The sequence below is a fragment of the Phasianus colchicus genome, chromosome 28 (assembly GCF_987193195.1).
Source record: "Phasianus colchicus chromosome 28, bPhaCol1.hap1.1, whole genome shotgun sequence".
NCBI lineage: Eukaryota > Metazoa > Chordata > Aves > Galliformes > Phasianidae > Phasianus > Phasianus colchicus.
The window spans coordinates 300450-323778 of NC_143463.1; the positions used below are offsets into that span (position 1 = coordinate 300450).

The 23329-nt window shown below is 41.6% G+C and overlaps 1 protein-coding gene across 4 annotated transcripts; it reads right to left on the bottom strand.

The window, feature by feature from the left end:
• Positions 1 to 2053: 2053 nt before the first annotated feature.
• On the bottom strand, positions 2054 to 21982 carry LOC149914700 (contactin-associated protein-like 2). 4 transcript variants are annotated; one of them, XM_090126012.1, is made up of 5 exons: positions 20168 to 20905; positions 19805 to 19918; positions 18826 to 18882; positions 15754 to 15901; positions 2054 to 3128 (listed from the first exon to the last, which is right to left on the bottom strand). In XM_090126012.1, exons 2-5 carry the CDS (start codon positions 19853 to 19855, stop codon positions 3121 to 3123), a joined length of 264 nt encoding a protein of 87 aa, XP_089982138.1. In that variant the 5' UTR covers positions 19856 to 19918; positions 20168 to 20905; the 3' UTR covers positions 2054 to 3120. The 4 variants fall into 4 exon arrangements, 1 of the variants encoding a protein (XP_089982138.1); XR_016460270.1 differs by lacking the exon at positions 2054 to 3128 and adding an exon at positions 21355 to 21982 and having other exon boundaries at positions 14683 to 15901; positions 18826 to 19918; positions 20168 to 21122; XR_016460272.1 differs by lacking the exon at positions 2054 to 3128 and having other exon boundaries at positions 14683 to 15901; positions 18826 to 19659.
• Positions 21983 to 23329: the final 1347 nt, after the last annotated feature.

Sequence of the window (23329 nt, forward strand, 5' to 3'; positions counted from 1 at the left end):
AAACAAAGGCAACTTTTTTAACATAATAGCGGATAATGTTGACTACCTAAATTTGAACTGAAATATATATAATTTATTAATCATTTATATGTAATATTAATCATGTACAAAATGCTATAATGGAATTTTTTAAGATTCTGCTGCACTAACTGCACAATGGAATGTTTTTGTTTGTGTGTTTTTGAGAAGGTCTGAAAGATTTAAGTTACTTTCCACCATGATAACAAAAACTAGTTAGGATTTTTAGAAAGTTACAAGCAGTCACACAAGAAAATAGGCACACAATAGAAGCAGGCAAAAATAAGGAAGATGTAATTGAAGAATTTATGATAAATTTTATTTTTTATTTAATTCAGAACATGAAATGAATTATACTAATATGTTGTGCCAATAACAGTGGACGCTTCCGTAGAATATAAGTGGGGAAGACTCTTTTCTTTAAAAAGACCAACATTTTAAAGAATTATTTTTAAAGAATTTAAATTATTAGTTGTGAATAGAGAGGAGGAAATACTCATAGAAATAATAGCTAGGGCACTAGTTACTGGTCACAGGTTAAGTGGCTTTTAAAGGGTTTTATTAAACAAATCTATAAAATTTTAAAGATCTATATGTTTGCAGTCTTTTACTGAACTGTTTTTAAAAGAGAAGATTCAAAACTCACTAGAAGTATGCCTGTTCATTGAAACGAAATTCTGTAGCTATTACTTCTGGGCCGTGCATCCAAAAAAAGTTGTGAAAAATTCTGTCTCATTCTTAAAAAAATGAAAATAAGAATATATCAAATTTTGTAGTATATTATGCAGCTTTTACATGAATATTGGATTAACTTTAAAAGATAATCATTGCATCCCTCAGTTTTCCTCCCTGATTTTGAATAAAACCAAACCAAGATAAAAGCTTGGTCCAAATGATAGAATTTTTTCTTCTCAAGACCAGTTGAAGCTAAATTTTATCAAACATTTCTATATATACAACTGAACAAGGCAAGGAAAAATATTTTAAAACTCCTACACAATTTTTTTAGTTTCATGTCTTAGTGATTACAGTCTTCACAGATGCATATATTTGATTTTAGGAGGCATAATATGAGTAATTAATGATAACTCAGAAGTTGTCAACTAGTTAAGAAAATGCATAGGAAAGCAAATACATTTAAGAAAAGTCAGAATAAAATTAGTACTGTCGCAGTATTTGTTTTCCTGATGCTGCTTTTTTACATCCTATGAATTAAACTTATGCCCTTCCTCGTTCCTACTTTTTATAGGAATAATCCTTGGTCAATAGAAAATATATTTGCAATGCACACTGCACTTGCACAGGTTTTTATTCTGTTCAGATACAATCTGCATACAACGTATCTGTTTTTTCCAATAGCTACTGGAATATATAATCGCTCATAAACAATGTTACGGTTTTTTTTTTTTTCTTCTTCATTAGGGGCTGATGTTATCAATTTTGATGGCCACGTAGTGCTACCATACAGATTCAGGAACAAGAAAATGAAAACATTGAAAGATGTCATCTCTCTGAAATTTAAGACCTCTGAAAGTGAAGGTGTAATTTTCCATGGAGAAGGACAACAAGGAGACTATATCACCTTGGAACTCAAGAAAGCCAAACTTTTTCTAAATTTAAATTTAGGTAATTTTTTTTTTCTTTTTTTTTTTTGGTATGCTTTTGTGTCCTTTTTAACACTTGTTCTGGTTTCAGCTGAAATAAAGATGTCCTGGCTTTTGCTTAGTCATGGGAGCATGCCCATGGCCAAGCCAGGACAGGCCACTTAGTGGGAAAAAGAAGTCACCACTATACGCATGACTGCAAGGGGAGGGTGGAGCCAGGACAGGTGGCCAGAATTAGGCCAAGGGTTATTCTATAAAATATGACATGCAGAAGGTCATGACTACTACCCTCTGCTGATCTTCCACAGATGGGGAGGAAACTGCATCCCATAGTCTGAGGGGAATGAAGAAAGTCTTCAAGGCCTTGGGACAGTTGGTGAAAGGGTCTGGGGCACAAGTTATTTTCTCTTCCCTCCCTTCGTTTTCAGGTGATGACATGGGATGGAATAGAAGGATCCAGTCCATAAATGCCTGGCTACAAGACTGATGCTATAGGCAGGGCTTTGAGTTCTTTGATCATGGCTGGTTTTATAAGACACCAGACCTGACAGTAATACATGGAAAAGGTTTATTTCACAGTAGCAAAAGGGTTCTGGAACAGGAATTAGCAGGGCTCATCCAAAGACCCGTAAACTAAGTTTGAAGGGGGATGGGGATGTAGATTGACTTGGACTGGTGGAGAAGTGCTCTAGTATTGATGAAGGCCAGGACATGGGACAGACACCCCTTGAGGGTTGCTGGGCATTGGTTGGTATGGGGTAAGAACTTGCATTGCTGGCAGGCCACAGGTCAGCAGGGAGTTGTATTTATTGCTGTGGATTGGTCAGTAGGTAGAGAGTAATTGCACTGTGGCTGTATAAAGTATGCATTTATATATTTATAGTTGCATTTCTTCCCATTTTCCTCTTCTTTCTTAGTGTATAGTTTTTATCTCAACCTGCAATTCCTGTTTTGTTTTTTTTTTTTTTCCCCAATTCTCTCCCTCATTCCATCTGGGATGGAAAGGGGGAGTCTGGAGAGAGTGAATGGCTGTGTGATGTTTAGCTACGTGACAAGTTAAACCGCAATTCTCAAAAGAACTTATATCCTTCTTTTTCTTCAGATATGGCAGGCCACATAATTTAATTTTGTGAAAATATTCATCATTCCTTTTATGTTGTTCTTTTTTACTTCCTGTCCTATGTCCCCCCACTTTGTGTGAGATAACATGAAAGTAAAATCAAAATGAAGATCAACAATATATTATTATTAGAAACTTGTTGGAAAGGATTGGTAGGGGATTGGGAGAACTGTATTTGCCTCAGCTATAATTTCATCTTCAGAAACTTGCAAAATTGTTGAGATTGGAAGGACTTCTAGAGGTCATCTCGTCCATCCCCCAGCTCAAGCAGAATCAGCTAGAGCAGGTTGCCCATAAGTACATCCAGAGCTTCAAGTATCCAGAGCTTCGAATATCTTCAAGAGTGGAAATTGTCATTATCTCATTTTAAGAACACAATCAAGTGGCTGTGTGAAAGAAAGATGCTGTTTTTAATGCTAGGGGAATAAGGATCACTCTTAAAAATCTGCAGCAAAAAAAGATTACTGCATGGGAAGCTACAGGCCACATGAGGTTCAGTAACCTTCCTACAAAGAAACAGAGCTTGAAGATAGGCAGGGAGAAGGTCCTGTTTGTTTTTTTTTAAGCTATACTATGAAGCACTGGACCCACTGAAGCTGGTGAAAATTCTCAGAAGGATCAATAACCTTCAGCAAAAAAGCAGTAAAGATCATTTGTAGGAAAATACTGTATTAAGCCATGGCAGTGTGATTTGCTAGAATGTGTTGTCAACTTGCACATCTTTACTGATTTTCAGTCATGCTCCAGGAACGCATTGTCTTCTCATGTATTTAAAACATAGAAGAATACACTGAGTTATTGGGCAGTGCAGCGATTTTTTAAACTTCTTGGTGAATTTGTCATTTGCTGCTTCACTTGAGATATATACTACCTACCTTTCTGGCTTATTTATGTCAGCCAGACTGCAGTGAAATATGACCTCTGATGAGCACAGCTACCCAGGCAAAAGTTTCCAGAAAGCACAGCAGTAAGCTGCAAAACTGTATTTACGTTAACTTTAATTGCCTCCCAGAAAAATTGCAGAATCACAGATGGCCAGGGTTGGAAGGGACCTCAAGGATCATGAATCTCCAACCCCCCTGCCATGTGCACAGCCACCAACCTCCACATTTAATGCTAGACCAGGCTGCCCAGGGCCCCATCCAATCTGGCCTTGAACACCTCCAGGGATGGGGCATCCACAACCTCTCTTGGCAGCTGTTCCAGCACCTCACCATTCTCTCTGTAAAGAACTTCCCCCTGACATCCAACCTAAATCTTCCCTCTCTCAACTTAAACCCATTTTCCCTTGTCCTGCTGTTGTCTACTCTTTCAAAGAAATGACTCCCCTCCAGTTTGTAGGCTCCCTTTAGGTACTGAAAGGCTGCAGTGAGGTCACCCTGCAGCCTTCTTTTCTCCAGACTGAAGAAGCCCAGCTCCCTCAGACTATCTTGGTAGGGAAGGTGCTCCAGTCCCATGATCATCTCTGTGGTCGTCCTCTGGACCCTCTCCATCAGTTCTGTCTTTCTTGTACTGGAGGCTCCAGATCTGGACACAGTACTCCAGATGGGTCCCCACAAGAGCAGAGTGGAGAGGGACAATCACCTCCCTGTCCCTGCTGACCACCCCTTTTCTGATGGAGCCCTGTATACCATTTGCTTTCTGAGCTGCAAGAGCACTGCTGGCTCATGTTAAGTTTATCATCCATCAGGACGCCCAGGTCCTTCTCTGCAGGGCTGCTCTCAAGGACTGCTCCTTTTACCTCATCTAGTGAAATGTGTCCCTACCCAGGGTGACACTTAGTAGAATGAAAAGGCTCTCACTGTGAGGGTGCTCAAACGTGGAACAGGTGACAGAGATACAGAGGATCTCAATCCTCCCCAGATTAACCAGATATAAGTAAGCTTCACTGAATCTAACCTAAAGAACCAACAACCAATGCTTGCAAGTTGTATTCCGTTCAGAGGCTTTCCTCAGAAAACGAGTCAAAGAAGAGAAGCTATGAAGCAGCGCTGAAGGGACAGCTGTCCCACTTACCCCATTAGTCCAGTGGACAGTTCAATGGTACAATTTTCTGCATCTATACAAGGCATAGAAAAAAATATAAGAAGTACCCAAGCAAAAGGGGTGCGTTGAGATCCTCTGGTACCATGGCAACACTGATGTCACCAAAAACAACACAACTAACTCAGTTTTCTTTAGTTCAGTAACAGTCTGTATGATTGTTTGCAATTTAGTCTTCATAGGAAACAGAATCACCGCTTTTCTCTCTACCTGAAGAGAATGTACACAGGGGTAAAGTGATGGGGGGACAGACACACTTATACATGCATCACTAAGCAAGAGCATCCGTAAATAAAAGCATGCTACATAAATGCCAGCTGTGGCTAAACAAATAGAATCATAGAATCACTCAGGTTGGAAAAGACATTCAAGATCATTGAGTCCAACGACCTAACCTTACTACCCTAACAAGCCTCTGCTAAATCATCTATCTGAGCAGCACATCCAAATGGTTTTTAAACACATCCAGGGATGCGATCTTTTAGGTAACAAAGAACTTTTTTATAGCTATAGTTTTATAAAGTTATTCTCTCAAGTTGTTCAATATACTTAGAACCAAAAGGGCAACTATGTACCATGAGAAATAAAGAAAACAAGGAGAGAGAAAACGAAGGAAGAAAGGAAGTAAGAACATGTTTATATTGAAAGAATTAAAAATCCACTACTTCAAGTTTCTGAAAAAGAAAAATAGAGTTGTTACCATGCAAGGAATTAAGCAATAATTCTTTTTCCAGCAACCAATACAGAAATATGAAGTTCTGTTCGGAAAAATAAATGCTGAAAACAATTAATAATGTAAAAAAAATATTTATTTTCAGATCTTGCTAATTACATACATTCTTCTAAAAGTTTGAGGTTCCTTTATTAAAATAATTTTCTAATCTAGAAGTTACATAAGCACTTATGTGAAAAGGAAAGATTAATAGATTTCTCATGCAAAGGCTGCTCTGAAAGCAATGCCTTCTATTTTATTTTGTTGGCCCATGATATCAGAGGTAGACATCAGTAGTATAACAGTAGAGCGTTATAGTAGAACGTTCCCACCAATATCCCACTAGATTTTGTTGCCATGATGGCAGCATAGTGGCAGTCTGTGAAAATTATATCTGACACAGAAGTGCACATGAAACAAAGATATAACTGAATTCCTCCATGTGGAAAAAACAGCATCCATTGACATTCTTCAATACTTGATGAACATTCACAGAGATTTAACAGTCAGTGTTAGCATAGTGTGTTAGGTGGTGTGTTTCAGCAGTGGTGACAGTAATAGCGGATCAAATCTGCTGCTCCAGGCTTTTTTTTTTTTTTTTTAAACAATACGCGCAGCATACAAGCCCTTCTTCAATCACCACCAAAAATGCATAGCTAGTCATGGTGACTACATTGAAAAATAATCTTCTGTAGCTTAGAACTTATTCTATTTAAATGGAAACTATATTATATAAGATTATGATGATACAATTTGATAAATGGGAAGCATTACTTTCAGAGCAAAGAAAATATTTAAGGGAATGTATTTAAATCTTATTTAATTTATTGTGACTTTCTAAAAGATAAACAAAGTCCAAGTGTCCCATAAAAAAAAAATTAGTATTTCTAAATCAATTTTTCTGAAGGAGGGCCACAAAGATGATCAGAGGGATGGAACACGTCCCCTGTGAGGACAGGCTGAGGGAGTTGGGCTTGTTCAGCCTGGAGAAAAGAAGGCTGCAGGGTGACCTCTTAGCAGCATTCCGGTACCTAAAGAGAGTCTACAAAGAGGAGGGGAGTCAACTCTTTGAAAGGGTAGATAATGGCAGGACGAGGGGAAATGGTTTGAAGTTGAGGGAGGGAAGATTTAAGTTGGATGTCAGGGGGAAGTTCTTTACAGAGAGAGTGGTGAGGTGTTGGAACAGCTGCCTAGAGGGGTTGTGGATGCCTCATCTCTGAATGTGTTCAAGGCCAGATTTTATGAGGCCCTGGGTAGCCTGGTCTAGCATTAAATGGGGAGGTTGGTGGCCCTGCATGTGCAGGGAGGTTGGCGATCCACAATCCTTGAGGTCCCTTCCAACCCTGGCCATTCAGTGATTCTGTTATAACATCTGTACATTCATTGATTATACAGTATTCCATCAAAAAACCTTAAAAAATCTTTTAAAAATGAACTAGCAATACATACTCTTCTAAAGGAAATGCTGAATGATTTAAAAAAGTGTTCAAGTGTAATTGAAAAATGTTTGAGTATGCAACTGAACATTTTGGTGGGATATGTATGCATGTAAAATAGATCTTTTTTAAATCTGACTTTGATTATGCATCCACTGATGCATAACAAATGTACTTGTATGGGATACACATTGCTGTTGCAGATCACAAACCTGTGGTGCCTGAGAATATCCACCAGTAACTTCACTACAGCTAGACATTTAAAAATAATGGACTGCTCAATTTGCTGTGGTTTCAAGAAGTTGATACAAAAATAAAACATTTTTTGTATCAGACTAAATATATGTTAAAAGAATGAAAAATATATGTTAAATTTTAATATTTCATTTAAAAATTGTACCATTCTTAGGTGCTGAGTTGATGACAGGGCCTGCTGGGCTGCTGTGTGTGTCTGGGGTGCCCTGTGCTGGACAGCCAGAACCAAAATAGACCCATACCTATTACTGTTAACCACTAGAGATAAGAAATTAGCTGAAGTCTGTTCTCACTTACTTTCATACCAGAATAACAAACACTTGCAAAGAAACAATCACAACTATTTCTTCCTGGGGAGTAGGTAAACAACCCACACTTTAAATACTTACAAAAAAAAAAAAAAAAAGTTATTTTTGATCCTAAATCTGCAAAACTCTACTGTTTGAGGAGTACCATGGAGCAAATGAGGAAAATCACCACTTTTTATGATCTTCAAGATAAGAAGTCCCCTCTATGTGAAAACAAATAAGAAAAATAAAATTAAAAAAAAAAAAAAACATGCTAGAGAGTACATTAGAAAAGAATTAAGCTTTCAAACAGAGTATGTTTTCAAAGAGATCTTCAAATGCTTTCACAGTTCATTTCCCTCACTCTCCATTGTTTTAATACAAGTACTGAGACCTGCACCTGTAATATCAGAAAAAGTAAATACCAAGCTATGCTTGCAGATGTTGAACTGTGACTATGCTGGCTGAAGATCAATTACATAGAAATTGTAGAAATATCCAGAATAAAAATATCTAAAGAGAAACAGAGAAAAAGAGGGTTGGATGCTTCGAATAACTCTTAAGTGTTCTATTCACTGTCACAAACAAAGCTACTAAGTTTACAGTGACTGCTGATAATTTTCTCAAATCTGTGATTCTTTTTTTCTCCAAAATGAAAAACAATTTTAATTACAATGATTTAATACAGTTGCTACAAATATGAGAACATGATTAGACAAAACATATACTTCAAAATGTTTCTTCCTATCTATCATTTAATATTTTTATGCAGTTCCATCACTTCTATGGTCATAGAAGTCCATCTTTTCATTAAGACAGTTTAGTGAACATTATTATTATGAGTAATAAAATATTATGAGAGGTTGGAAAAGAACCATTTACATGGATTATGAGACCACATAAGTATCTTCACAATTTAGGTGGAAAAAAAAAGTGTAAAAGAATAAATATGTATTCATATGTTTACATACATATGGACATATAGTTCATTCAGCATAGGGAGTTCCAGTGGCCATCAAGACACTTCATCAGTTTTTTGATCGTGAAGGTTTGTTTGTTTGTGAGCATAGGCTGATGAAACAAAATGTCCAGTATATCTATCTAGTGGCACTGGACAAAAGAAAATTGGTTAGGTTCCACACAAGTTAAATAGTGGCTTTCTTATCTACTTTAAATATTCCCTGTGATATTTTGATGTAATATATAGTTTTGGAGAGAATGGAGTTTCTGTGAAGTACATATGGCAACCATAGGAGAGAGTGATGGAGATATGAATAGTTGGTAGCAATAGCATGACAATGGCAAAGGAAATTACAAGTATCACAGAAATTTTTCTAATGATGAATACAGCTGATGAATGTGGAATTAATAGTGAAGAGGAACAATGGTTTCACTTAAAGTCACTACAGGCAAATAGGATTAACTTGTCAAAATCTGTTCAAGCTCTAATTTTTAGCACTTCAATATTTTCAAAACAGTTATTGTAAATATTCCTTTCAAATACTTATGGCTTAAGCCTTAACAGCATCTCCAAGTCTAATTTTTTTTTCTCTTGTAAATATTCACATGACCAAGATTTTGTTCACTGTACTATCTAAGGAGTAAATAATCTCCATAAAAAAAAATGTTCATTTCTTCATAAAATGATAAGGTCTGACTTGTTTATTTTTCTACTTTTCTCTCCTTCCTTAAAAAGAAATCAGACATACATCAGAATACTCTAACAGTAACATTTGACATAGCAAGATAGAACTAGTCCATGAGCAAAGGTATCAGTGACTCCATTCCACTCATGCCATAAGATTTCAGCACCCAGAAGTCCTCATAAGATTATCTTAAAAAGTGCTGTCAAAGACTGTTCAATAGGAATGCTACTGGTTTTTTTGTTGTTGTTTGTTTGTTTGTTTGTTTGTTTGTTTTGTATGCATTAATCTGCTGCAGTATTGTGATTGAAGGAACTATTCGTATGGCAATGATTCTGCAGGAGCTTATTATGAACTTCAAAAATCAGTGATAAAATACAATATATATTGTAGTTGTCATAGGCTCCAGATGCCTTGAATTTGCTGATTGTCTAAAAAATTCATAAATGGGAACATGACGAGAGACATCTATCTATCATGTCTCTTTACTCTCTGTCTCAAAAAGAGCTTGAATATAAATATTCCATCAGCTTTGCATTAATGAATTCAGTGGATACTTTGCCTTCTGTAACATTACTTTCTTTCCTATGACTTGCTTTCTGATAAATTATGTCACTGCAAATGTAAAGATCCTTTCTCCTCTTTTGAGTGTATTAAATATATTATATGTACCTGAAACTCTACAAAGGGGATGGGGGGCAAAATGCCTCCTATACTGTCAGAAAAGAGCAAGTCTGACACTGCCTTATGACACTAAATATGGACAAGTCTCTGGAGCTGGACAACATGTATCTCAGAGTCCTGAACTAACTGACTGATGTGGTTGCCAAGCTACTCTAAATCATTTCTGAATATTCATGGCTGTCAGGTGAAGGTCCTGGCAAGTGGAAAAAGGAATCATCACTCCCATTTTTAATAAAGGGAGAAAGGAAAATCTGGGAGACTATCGACCAGTGAGCCTTACCTGTGCCAGGGAAGATCACAGAGCAGAACCTCCATGAATCTACTCTAAGGCATGTGCAAGAAAGGGGAGGGGGGTGATTCAAGAATGCCAACACAGCTTCATCAAGGATAGACTATGCCTGACCATAGAAGTGCTCAGGTTGGAAAAGACCTCAGAGACCATCAAGTCCAACCACAACCTAACCAAACTTACCCTAATTCTAACAACCCTCTGCTAAATAATGTCTCTGAGCACAGTAAACAAATGGTTTTTAAACACATTCAGGAAAGGTGACTCAACCCTGCCTCTGGGGAGCCTATTCCAGTGCTTAACAACCCTTTCTGTAAAGAAGCTTTTCCTGATATCCAGCTTAAACTTACTCTGGCACAACTTGAGATCATTTTCCGTCATCCTGTCACCAGTGAGAAGAAACCAACCCTGCACTTGCTGTAAGCACCTGTCAGGTACTGGAAGAGAGTAATAAGGTCTCTCTTCAGACTCCTTTTCCCCAGACTAAACAGCCCAATTCCTTCAGTCGCTCCTCATACGGCATATTTTCCAAGCCCTTCACAAGCCTTGCAGCCCTTCTTTGGACCTGCTCGCACCCCATGTCCTTTCTGTATTGAGGTGCCCAAAACTGAACACAGTACTCGAGGTGAGGCCTCACCAGTGCTGAGTACAGGGGCCAAATTACTTCCCTAGTCCTGCTCACCACACCATTCCTGATCCAAGCCAGGATGCCACTGGCCTTCTTGGCCACCTGGGCACACTGCTGGCTCGTATTCAGCTGACTGTCCATCAATATACCAGGGTCCCTTTCTGACAGGCAACTTTTCAGCCACTTCTTCCCAAGCCTATAGGGTTGCCTGGGGTTGTTGTGACCAAAATGCAGGACCTGACACTTGACACTATTGAATCTCACACGGTTCACCTTGGCCCATCAATCCAGTCTATCCAGGACCTTCTGTAGCACCTTTCTCCCCTCTGGCAGATCAACACTCCCTCTCAATTTGGTGTAGACTGCAAACTTACTGAGGGTGCACTCAATCCCCTCATCAAGATTGTTAATAAAGATGTTAAATAGAAGCGGCCCCTGTACTGAACCCTGGGGAACACTGCTCATGACCAGCCGCCAACTACATTCAACTCCATTGATCACAATTCTTTGGGCTTGGCCATCCAGCCAGTGTTTCACCCAGCAGAGCATACATCTATTCAAGCTATGGGCAGCCACCTTCTCCATGAGAATGTTGTGAGGGACAGTGTCAAAGTCTTTACTGAAGTCCGGGTAGATCACATCGACAGCCTTACCTTCATCCACTAAATGGCTCACCTTGTCATAGAATGAAATCAGGTTCGCCAAACATGATCTACCATTTGTAAACCCATACTTACTAGGCCTGATCCCTTGGTTGACTTTTAATTGGTCCATTATGTCTCCTGAGATTATCTGTTCCATAATCTTCCCTGGTACTGAGGCGAGACTGATAGACCTGGAGCTACCAGGATCATCTTTCCGTCCTTTTTGAAGATAGGTGTCACATTTGCCAGTCTCCAGTCCACTGTGACATCCCCGGTTAGCCAGGACTGCTGAAGGATGATGAAGAGTGGCTTGGAAACCACATCCACTAACTCCTTCAGCACTCTAGATGCAATCCATCTGACTCCATGGACTTTTGAGCATTCAGCTTCTGGAGCAAGTCCAAAACCATCTCATCATGGATTATGCAGGGCCTATTCTGTTCCCCATCCCTATCTACCAGTGCAGGAGGCTGTGTTCCCAGGGAGTAACAAGTCTTACTATTAAAGACTGAGGCAAAGAAAGCACTTAATACCTCAGCTTTATCCTGATCCTTGGTCACCATGTTGCCCTCGGTGTCCAACAAGTCATGGAGGTTCCCTCTAGCCCTCCTCTTGCTGTTGATACATTTATAGAAATATTTATTGTTGTCTTTTATCTTAATGACCAAGCTCAGTTCTAACTGGGCTTTGGTTTTTCTAATTTTCTCTCTGCACAGCTTCACTACATATCTGTAATCGCCTGGAACAGCTTGAAAAGCGGGCTCATGTAAAATCAAATGAGATTCATCAAACCAAAATGTAAGGTGTTGCCACTTGGGTTGGAGCAATCTCAGATATGTGAACAGACTGGGAGAAGTACTCAACGAGAGCAGCTCTGTCAAGTAGAACTTGGGGGTCCTAGTGGATAAAGAGCTGGATGTGAGCCAGCATTGTGCACTTGCAATTTGGAAGGCCAACAGTATACTGGACTGCCTCAAAAGAAGGGCAGCTAACTGGGTAACGGGAAGAAGTTGTCCCTCTCAGTTCTGTTTTTGTGAAGTCACACCTGAAATACTGTGCCCAGGTCTTAGGCCCTGAAGACAATAAAGATGTGGAGCTGTTGGAATCAGTCCAGAGGGCAGCCACAAAGATGATCAGAGGGCTGGAGCACCTCTCCCGTGAGGTTCAGGAAGTTGGGCTTGTTTATACTGGAGAGGAGGATTGTTTTTCTGGGGAGACCTCATTGTGACCTTCCAATACTTCAGAGGAGTTTATGAACTGGCAGAAAACCAACTTTTTTCATGGTCTATTAGTGAGAACGGGCAAGAATGGTTTTAAATTAAAAGAAAGGAGATTTAGGTTAGATGATAGGAGGAAATTTTTTATTCACTGTGGTAAAGGACTGGAAAAGGTTGCCCAGAGAAGATGCAGATGCTTTTTCCCTAGAGGCATTCAGTGCCAGTCTGGATCAGGCCCTGGGCAACCTGATCTAGTGGTTGATAACTATGTTCATGCGAGGGCATTGGAACTACATGATATTTAAAATCCCTTCCAACATAAGTCATTCTATGATTTTAAAATGAAAGCTACAACTCCCGTTGACTACAGTATATTTTTTTTTAATGTTAAATATTTTGTTTGCTTCTCTTCCCACACAGTTAAAATCTTTTCTAAATTTGACATCAGCACTTATTCACAGAGAGAAATGTAAAGAACATTTTCAATCTTACTGTAGAGGGAGCCTTTAATTTATTTATTTATTTATTTATTTATTTATTTATTTATTTATTTATTTATTTATTTATTTTTGTGACTTCCAAGAGATCTATTAGAAAGTAACGTCACAGATCTCATCTGCAGTTTCAAACATAGAAAAATCTCAAAGCAAGAAGGCAAGCAAATAATTAAATGAATAAGAGCACCTTGAAAGGAAATATTTTGTAATTTTACAAAATTCTCTAGGGAATAGATGTCATCTCTAATTCTCTTTTAAAGTTGAACCTTTTTTTTAATTCACATTGCTGTGCAAGGAAGAATGTGGTTTCCATTTCTGACACACAAAAAATAATGTGTATTTTATCAGCATACTCAAGAAAAATAAGAACAAATCAATATGGCAATTAATGACCACGTATTTCAATATGTGGTTTAATGAGAGTTCTTAATACTCTGAGACTAATAACCAGATTGCTGTATTGTGCAATGAAATATTTTTTTAAGCACTAAGTTTATGACTTTCCAATTAAACCTTTACTATGAGAAAATGTGCAAGTTCTACATCTGAAATATGTTCTCAAATATTCTCTAAATAAAAGACTGCATTCAATATAAACCTACAAACTAGAAGAAGAATATATGATTGTAAGGTATTAAGCAACCTTTTGCTTTAGGTAATGTTTCAAAAATTTTCACAAATTGGATTAGATGCCCATGTTTTAATCAGGCTAAAAAAATTGCTACTTATCTAAACAGTCAGTTTCTTCACTGACAGCAGGATTAATCTGCAAATCTCACTGGTTAATGACAATGCTTCAATATACAATACTAATTATAGGGCTAAAAACTTTGCTCCTGCTGAATTCCGTATCTATGGAACAATGTAACTTTACATAAGTTGCTCCAAATAATGCATTTGAAAACAAGTTTGGAACTCTCAAACATTATTCTGTTTTTCCAAGAAGTCATAAGACAGTGAACTTTTCTTCTCAACTGCGCTGCTGCTGTCTACTGGTTTCAGCATACTGACTCAAGGACAGCCTGATTCCTGCTTCTAAAATCTACACAGTATTTTAGGAGAGGTTTTTTTTGTTTCTTTGTTTTGTTTGTTTGGGAGGAGAAAGAAAAAAAAAGTTCCTATAGACATATAAATGTAAAACATTATTATTAATGTCATTAACAAAATACTGAAATAACTTATAATACTAGCAGTTCAATGCTTCTCTTCGAGGAAAACAAAAGGTTAGGTTTCTTACTTCAGTTGTCTGTGAAGACAAATTTTATCAGTATTTTTTTAGTTGATTCATTATTTCCTTGATAGATGTGTTTTATTTTTCTCCAGAAATATGCAGTCTTTCAAGCAGACAACTTTTCATCCAGTGACAGAAATAATTTTGTTAGCCAACTATGCTTTTCCTCACATTTAGTTTCAGACTCCAAATTCATCTTGTAACGTGCTTACAGTGCATAAGATATCAATTTAATTAAAAAAAAAAAAAAGGAAACAAAACAAAAACCTAAAACCTTTTGCTTGTAAATATTTTTGGCTAAAAAAAAAAAAAACAAAAAAAAAACCCTACAACTTAAAAATATTTTTTTTGTTGTTGTTTAAAAAAGTGTTGGATTAAAAAAAAAAAAAAAGTTGGTTTCTGTCTCCATATACTTGTATTTGTATTCAAAGTAGACATACTTAAATGTAAAAAAATGTAATCATGATGTGAAATCAACCATGTTATAGTGTTGGCTACACTTAAAACAGCATATAAAATATTTTAGTAGAGTGAAAGCACATAGCCAAGTAAAAGCAACAGAAATCACAAGACATTTTTGCTAGTTAATTAACATAATTGCTAGTTACCATGACAAAGTGTTTCAATAGGTCTTAAATCACTTGATGTCAATGGAAGAGTCTTCAAGATAGGTGCTTCTTAACTTGTTCTAACATTTTTTTTTTTTTTTTTTTTTTTTTTAAGATAAATCTCAAGTATTTATTTCCCCTAAAACACCTACAAGAATACTGTACTAAATTTGCATAGAAATAGGACATCAGACATTTACAGTTTGCAGGCATGTGGACTTCACGTAAGCACCCACAGGATCAAATTCAAGGAATGGTATTTAGAAACTACACTTGCTTTTCTTAAAACTTGATCTGTTGTGCTCTTAACCACTTGCACCATTGCTCATCTCGTTTTTTTTTTTTTTAGAAGAGATTCTAAAGTTATACTCAAATATTAAAGGAAAAATCTCCGAAAAACATGTCATATTTAGACAAGATGAGCTTCTTCAATTGAATTTTTACTTGTTTTATTTTTATCTTTGTCATCAGGCAGTGAATTATGTCTTGTTTCCCTCTCAAGACCCAGCATGAAATGTATCTGAATGCTATCTTTTCCTCAACTGGTCTATTCAAGTCTTCTGCAAAAACAATTTTGAAGATCAAAAGTAGTGATTTCAAAGCACTCTTACTAATTCTAATGCTGTATTTCCTATAGAAGAGCTAACTAGAAACTCAGAATAAAGGATACAGTAAATATTAAATTAAGCTCCAGTTATTACAATTAGTAATCCTGGAATATCTTCATGCATTTTAGCAAAAAGTACTTGAGATTCAGATTTAATCTGAAATTCAAAGACAGTTTCTATTTAGATTTTTTTTTTTTTTTTTTTAAAGGAATATAATGGAAAAACTTACAGTAGGAGCAGCCGTAGACCTCAATTCTTAACCCAATTTGGCCTTCTCCATTCCAATCTAAAGGAACTATACGTACATAGCGAGCAATGACTGGGTGTTGCAAATCATGTCGGACCACACTATCAGAGTTTGTGTTTCCAGGAAATGCCTAAGGGAAAGAATAAGAAAATTATTTTATTATTTCTATCTCATACACTGTAAAGATTCTGTTATGAAGGAAAATTTTAGGTAGTGAAGACCTCGGAGTGACTAGTTAGCACTTAAGTTTGGTTAAAATGTTTTCTTTGATACTGAGCAAATGAACAGTGGTTTTAAAAAGTTTTGTAGTGCTCACAACACAAACACTGTAGCACTGGAACCTCGTGCTTTCTCCACAATAGATACAGTAAATTCAGATAAGAGCTGCTGCTAGATAAGAAAGTATTTTGCATCACTGATCCATTGCTCAGTTACTAAAACATTTATAAAGATGTCCAAAAGGGTTGTTCTGTGACAAGATACCCATCCTCTAACAGATTACAAACAGCAGTCACTGTCTTGTAAACAGAAACACTGATATATCCTATTTCCTACAGCAGACCCTCCAATTTCTCAAATTTCCAGGAATACAAAGATCTTTCTTTATTTTTTATGTACTACCTTCTGGAAAATGAGCACACAGTTTCTCTCCTAACCATAGTTACCTCCCACAGCAAAATCAGCTCTTTTTTGACTTTGGAAGTCAAAAAAGTACAAAACACAGTACTCTGTCATGGTTTTATAATTTTGTTATCGGTATTCCACACCAAACATCATGTAAAGCACGGGTAATTAAAGAGTTAATACTCCAGTTCCGTGGACTGACAACTTTCTGGATGCCTGGTTCTCAGAAGAAAGGAAGAACTACACATCCCAGGGGACTTCATGTTCAGAGAGGAAGATAAGCCATGGGAGGGAGTCATGGGATCTTGCTCTCTGGCTCTCTTGCTCACTGCCTAGCAGTGTGTGGGTCTGCTCCCCAACCGTGTGCCTTCAGTTCAAAGTAGGCCTTTTAGTTTCGGACACTCTCTCTCTCTTATTTGATTTATTAGCCTCAATTTCAATTATATTATATTATATTGTGTTATCTTGCATTCCGATATCATGTTTAGTAAAATTAAGTTTTCCTCCTTAGATTGTTGCTGCTGTTCTGGTTTCTGGGCCCAGCTCCCATCTCCCTTCCCTTCCCCCTTTTCCGTCCTGTTTTTGGGCCAGGGGGCCTATGGGCTTGCTGTCCCCTGTCGAGGGCACACGTTGATCTAGATAACTCCGTGACAGACACTCAAGTAAAATTTAAAAATGACTGAAGTAAATTCAGTGCTTCTTTTGTAATTTTGTACCTCTTGGTAAAAGATTTCATAGTACTCTGCTTAAAAGTAAATGATATCTATCTGTTAACATAACAGATTTTATTGTCTTTTCATCTCATGCACAAACCATTTGTTTTCTAATGGTAAATGTTAAAGATTGCCATTTAGTTATTTTCAGCATTTTCAGAGAAACATCATAAGTCTTCATGAGTAATTTTCAATAAAACGAGTATCTTGGAGCAGTAAACAAAGAAAGGTGATCTTTGCCACACAAATAAACCCATATAGAATCCTATAATACATTCAAGTACTGGAAATAAAAAGAAATGAAGAAACAACTAGGCTGTAAATATATCTACTGCAAAATATAGTCATCAAAATTTTGTAAAGCCAAAAATTTAGGTTGACACTTTGCATATAGATACAGCACTAGATATTTCAGATGAGTATCCATCTTGTATACTGCACAGTAGATCTAGGTGTAGGTAAAGATTCACAGAACCCTTTCCTTGATGAGCTAAAAAAAAATAATGCATGTAATATTTTTTATAAGGTTGGTTGTTTGTACTGCTGCAATTATTGTGCTAAATAATGATGAAGACACTCGTGGCTTCATAGTAAAACTTGTTAGGTACAAAAATTAATGCCTGTGAAGCACTTCCATATTTGAGTGCTAAGCATTTATGAGAAATACAATAGTTCTGTATTCTGAGCTGAATAGCAGACAGACAACAACAAAAAGCACAGGCTGAACAAGAACTAAACAATCTATTGAATAACTGCCTACCATCTCAGATTTAATGCTGTTATGTCCTTGTTAGCAATGCCTCTGTACCATCAAAAACTATGGCAGAAAGTCACAGAGATTCAAAGGACCGCTTTGCAACAAGCTCCTTGTATACTGCATGAACATTCTTTCATCCCTGCAGCACTCTCAGCTAAATCAGGATCGCCCCACAGAAATAATTCATTTTCACTGCTAACAGTCTTGCGAATTGGCCTACCACAGCTAGTACCATTTTCAAGACCTGCTGCTTTGTGCTGCCAATCAAGTTTCTTAGCTCCTCTCCCCCCTGCCCCAATGGCAGTCACACTTCATGATCTCTGCTTTCCATGCTGGAGCTGCAGCCAGTTGGACTTAGGTTTCTCAAGTCCCTTTCAGTCTCAGGAGGGAATAAAACAGCCAGAATGGAATGGATGCAATGCGGCTCTCTCTAGGACACCTGCTGCCTCAGAAGAGTTCACATCTACTGGACAGCTACAGAGCTCCTACAAAAGCATCACACACAAACAAGGAAGGAAAGAAAAACCCAGGACACTGTGCAGGGGTCCTACCTCTCACTAGGTGATACCTGTTCCGTGTACAGAGGATGGACATAAACTGCACCTCATCTGTTCCCCACTTCTTCTCCCCCGCTTCGTACAGGCACTTCAAGACATTAGGGGTGACAAAGTAAGGCTCATGGAGAAGACTGGGCGTACAGGAGATCTTAAATCCCTTGCAGCTAGAGCACTGCTGGCGCGTACTTGTCTAGATCACGGATATTTTCCAACAAGCACCTACCAGGCACGGCAACCCACAGCCAAAATCTCATTGCCCCTGCCAAGTAGCCAGCCTGTCGAGAGACCTCTCATTAGAGACTTGCAAACAAGGCTAAAAGCATTATTTCCATTTCACAGGCTGGCTTCTCTTCACCATGCATCACCTGCTCAAGAATAGATTGGGAAGCACATTACTACGCACCTGAGCATCTTGCTGAGCATGGGCATCATCCACATACATTCCTTCATCTCTGTTTCCCTGCAAAGACACGAGGATAGAAGACTCAGTTCACCAGAGCATCTACTGGAAGCAACTCCTGAGAATTCCCCGTTCATGAAAAGCTGCTGGGGATGGATAATGGAGTCCTTCAAAGGGAACACTAGCTTACAAATGAAATGCAGCTCAGATGTACTTTGGGCTTCCTTCTGAAACGAGCAGCAACCCACTTTACTGGGACATTTAAAGAAGAGCCCACAGCACTCATGCACACCCAGAGTCAGAGTTCCCTCCCCGGAGAAGCTGGGTTTGAGGAGCAGGTCATGGGACACACAGGGTGAGAAAAAGCCAGCCTGGAGCTCCTCACCACTGAGTGCAGAGCTGTGCCCACAGCTCTGAACATTCACCCCCTTCTCCCCTCAGCTTGGCTCACCGTTGCGAGGGACACGAGGACCCTTCGAAACATGGGAGATGTGTCAGATACGATGCCATCCTCAAGGGAGCAGCCATATTCCAGCAAGAACACACACACAGCACCCGTTAGGAGCAGGGCCACCACCTGGGTGCTGCCCACAACATTTGCCAGCTGTAACCTAGCTAAGTACAGAACTGTGCCCAGGGCTCCCAGCAGCACTGCAGCACTCCAGCCATCATCATTAGTGCTACAGCCTCCAATTAAGAAGCGCAGACAGAAGGAAACTGACAAGAGAGCCTTTCGCACTCCTTACGAAGCTTGTAGTTCTCATTAATGCGACAAATCTCTCCATTGGTGCGAGAAGCCAGAATTTCCATTGGGCAACCTTCATCTGCTCCTGCTCCCTAGGGAATCACCAAGGCAAGACTTAAGATACCAGCACCTGCTTGTGACGTGCAACCAGGTTTCTTTAAGAGAGAGAAGACATGCATAACAAAGCAGTAAGTCCTTGGCCAGAACTTAAGCAATACAAAAGGAAGATTTCCAAACCTTCACAGCCCTCCTTAGTTTGTGCACGTCATACATGGTGGTGGGAGTCATCACCCCAATGATCACCCTCTCAAAATTCCCACTCAGCTCCAACTTCAAGTCATCAATCAAATCCTAGAAGGCAAAGAGGAGAAAGGAGTTGGCAGAAGGGACGGCCTTTGAGGACAGAGGAACTGAGCTGTTCAGCACTCCTCTTCAGGCTCCAACCCTCCTTGCATCAACAACTGCTCTGAACTGAACAAGAACAAAACAACCTTGGTCAGGTGAAGTCTCTGCCGACCTTTCTCTTGTAGAGATTGGGTCGTTTTTCACTTTGCGCCCAAGTGACACAACCACGTTCATGCATCTCTGCAGACCACCCACCCTGCCAGTAGTGCTCTTAGAGGTGATCAGAACTTGCTGACGCTGGGAAACATTTAGTTTGGTCAAGACGTCAGTGATGGCATCTTCATCCGTGCCTGCAAGAAACAAATGGAAGCTAGTCAGGATGCTTGCACAAGGATCAGAAGTGCCCTCTGGTCTTGTGCCACCTCCAGTCCCTCACACAGCCGGCTCTCAACAGCTCCAGGACTACATCGATGCACACAAAGCTGCCAGGACCCACGCCACCAGAGCAGCTGCATTTTGGGACACGAAGGGCAGTTCTGTTTCCACTTTCCAACAATTTTTAGGGCAGTTGTGCAGCAGAGCAGTGCAAGCAGCTATGCTTCCCTCTATCAAACCACCAGAGCAGCCATTCGCAGTGCTGGGGAAAAAATAAAAGTTGACCATGGAGGGAGATCAACTTAGCAAAGCCCTTCATGGCCTTCCTGAGAGCCTGCGCTTCTTGCTCAGCGCTGAAACTTGAGACCCCCTCGATTGTTGCCTAAGGCCACAAGAAAAGGATTTAGCAAAGGCAGACCGACGCACGCAGAGTTGAACTGGAAAAAAAAAAGAAGACAAACATAAAAGATGTGAACACAGAGATAGTAAAACTCCACCCACACAACTGATGCTTCTCTCTCACTTCTGTCTCACACGGCAGCCTGTTCTAGTGGGACTTCCCAAGCATATCAGAAAGAAGCCACGGGGGCACAACTGCATAGAGAACATATCTCCATACTGCTGCCCACAGAGTACCTGGTTTCCAGTGAAACAAAAGCTGGACCACCCGGCACCTGTGTTCAGGCCCACCAGGCCTTCTTCCTAGCAGTTCTCCACGTCAATCATAAAGCAATGTGCTCCCATCATAGCCCTAGTCCTGACTTCTCTTGTAGCAGGTAAGGACCAGTATTCTGCACCATTCCTTTTGCTCTGCTCGGCACTGGGGAGGCTGCAGCTGGAGAACAGTGTCCAGCTCTGGGCTCCCAGTACAGGAGACAGCTGGACATGCTGGAAAGAGTCCAACGCAGGGCTACCAAGATGGTGAAGGGACTGGAACACCTCTGCCATGACAAGAGGCTGAGAGAGAGGGGGCTGCTCAGCCTGGAGAAGGGGAGCTCAGGGGGATCCCACCCACGGCTGTAGAAGTTCTGCACAGAAGTTTGTCCTGATATCCAACCTAAACTTACCCCATGCCTGTGTGTCCTGCGGAACCCCACAGATGTAACAGTGGGCTGCTTCTCAAAGGAAACCAGTGCTCGGCGTCGGGAGCGGTGGAGGAAGCAGCTGATCCTGCCAATAACGCTGCCATCGCGCGTCCCTCCCCGGGACTCCCACACCTTCCTCTCCCCAGCCCGGCTCGGCTCCTCGCAGGCTGCAGACACTGCTGAGGCACTCGCGCTCCAGGCCGTCATCTTCTTCCCGTGCCGCCGGACCGCTCTCTGCAGGGCTGCGCTGAGCTCCTGCTGCTGCACCAGAACCGCAGCTCCCGTGCTGACAGACGGCGGAGCTTCGTGCCGGCACCCACAGCACGCGGCCCCCGGGCTGCTGGCGGCACGGCAGGATGCTCCCGTCCCCGCCTCCCTCCCACCGCCCCTCGGCTCCGGCATCCTCCCGTTATCCGCCTGAGGAAACGAAGGCCCCGCACAGGGCTCTGGACGGGCTGACCGACGGCTGATGCCAACGGAACGACGTTCAACACCGCCACGCGCCGGTCCCGCACTTCGGTCACGACGACCCGAGGCATCTCTGCAGGCCGGGGGCAGAGCGGCTGGAAGGCCGCGCGGAGGAAAAGGATCCGGGGGCGCGGGCCCCGGGGCCCCGGGGCCCCGGAAGCGGAGCGGGCGCGCGGAGCGGGGCAGCGCCGCGGGCAGCCGGGCCGGGGCCACGCGGGACGCGCGCGGTGATGACGCAATGACGGCGCGACCGCGGGCGCAAACGACCCCGCCGGGAGCGCCCGTCCCGTTCCGCGGGCCGACCAATAGGAGAGCGGGAGAGGCGGGGCCGAGCGCGGGCTCTCCGCCAATGGCGGCCGCGGGATTCCGTGCCGGGAAAGCGGCGCTCCGCCGCCCCGCGTCCCCGCCGCCGCCCGCCCCGCGCCTCGGGGCCCCGTCCGTCCCGAGTCAGAACGGAGCCGTCCTCCGGAGTCGGCGTCGCGGCGGGGCGCCGCCGGCTGAGAACCGGCGGCTGACTGCGAGCGGCGGGACGCCCGGTGTCCGGGAGCGGCTCCTGGCCGAGCCGGGCAGCCCCGAAAGAGAGGGACCGACCCCGCCGATCGAGACGCGTTCGAGCCCGGCAGAGTCGGGCGGCCGCCTTCGGTTCCGGCTCGGCTCGGCTCGAACGGTCAGCAGCGCCGTGCTGAGCCGCTGCCCCGCAGGCGGAGGACTCGACTGCCGTTTTCTGTATTCACGTCTGTCCGAGAAGAAAGCTGGCGGCGCTGGCGCTGACCAGGGAGAGGGAGGCCGGGGGCCGGAAAGCTCTCGGGCTGCGGCTCCAGGGCAGGCAGAGGAAGTCACGGCGCCGGTGACATCAGCCGGGCTGCTGGGACCTGCGTGCTGTCACGCTGCGTTTCCGTGACGACGGCGGGCTCTCCCCGAGGAGCCGAGGGCAGCTTTGCTGCTGAGTTCGTTACCCGACGAAGCCCGACGCGGGGGGGCTGGGCAGACAGTCTTGCCAAAGAGGCCCGTGCTACAGCAAGATTGACAGCACGACGCCTTTTGTTCCCCTTGAGCCCTGGCCAGGCTTCGGGGCGAAAACCAAGAGGAGAAAGAGGGCAGCGGCTGTTTCCTCGGACTGCTCCATACATTGGTTTACTCTGTGCTAGAAAGGCTGGAGCTGCTTGCAGCGTCTCTGGACCCCTCACTCGTGGGATGGATGCATTGCTGTGCAACTTCCCCATGGCTGGGAGAGGTTCTTCAGATCCTCCCTGCAAACGGGGCTCCCCAGTGACTGCGGATCTGGCTGATGGTAAAGTGCTGGGGCTATTGGTCGTGGATCTTTCTTCACCACTGTGCTCACGTGGCAATGAGTAGGCCCACTGCCTTGCTTATTCCCTTTACTGCTAAGCTTCTCTTTTGGCTATAGACGCTGCCAATATTACTGTTGGTTTTATTTTGTCATAGGCAGTAAAATAAGCCTATCCCAAAGACGTTGGTGTCTTTGTTG

Coding starts and splice junctions, on each gene's coding strand:
- LOC149914700 (XM_090126012.1), bottom strand. CDS start 19,855: ATGACTCCCACCACCATGTATGACGTGCACAAACTAAGGAGGGCTGTG. Junction 18,883..19,804: donor AACTAAGGAGGGCTGTGAAG/GTTTGGAAATCT, acceptor GTGTCTTTGCAG/GGAAACAGAGATGAAGGAAT. Junction 15,902..18,825: donor ATGCTCAGCAAGATGCTCAG/GTGCGTAGTAAT, acceptor TCTTTCCCTTAG/GCATTTCCTGGAAACACAAA.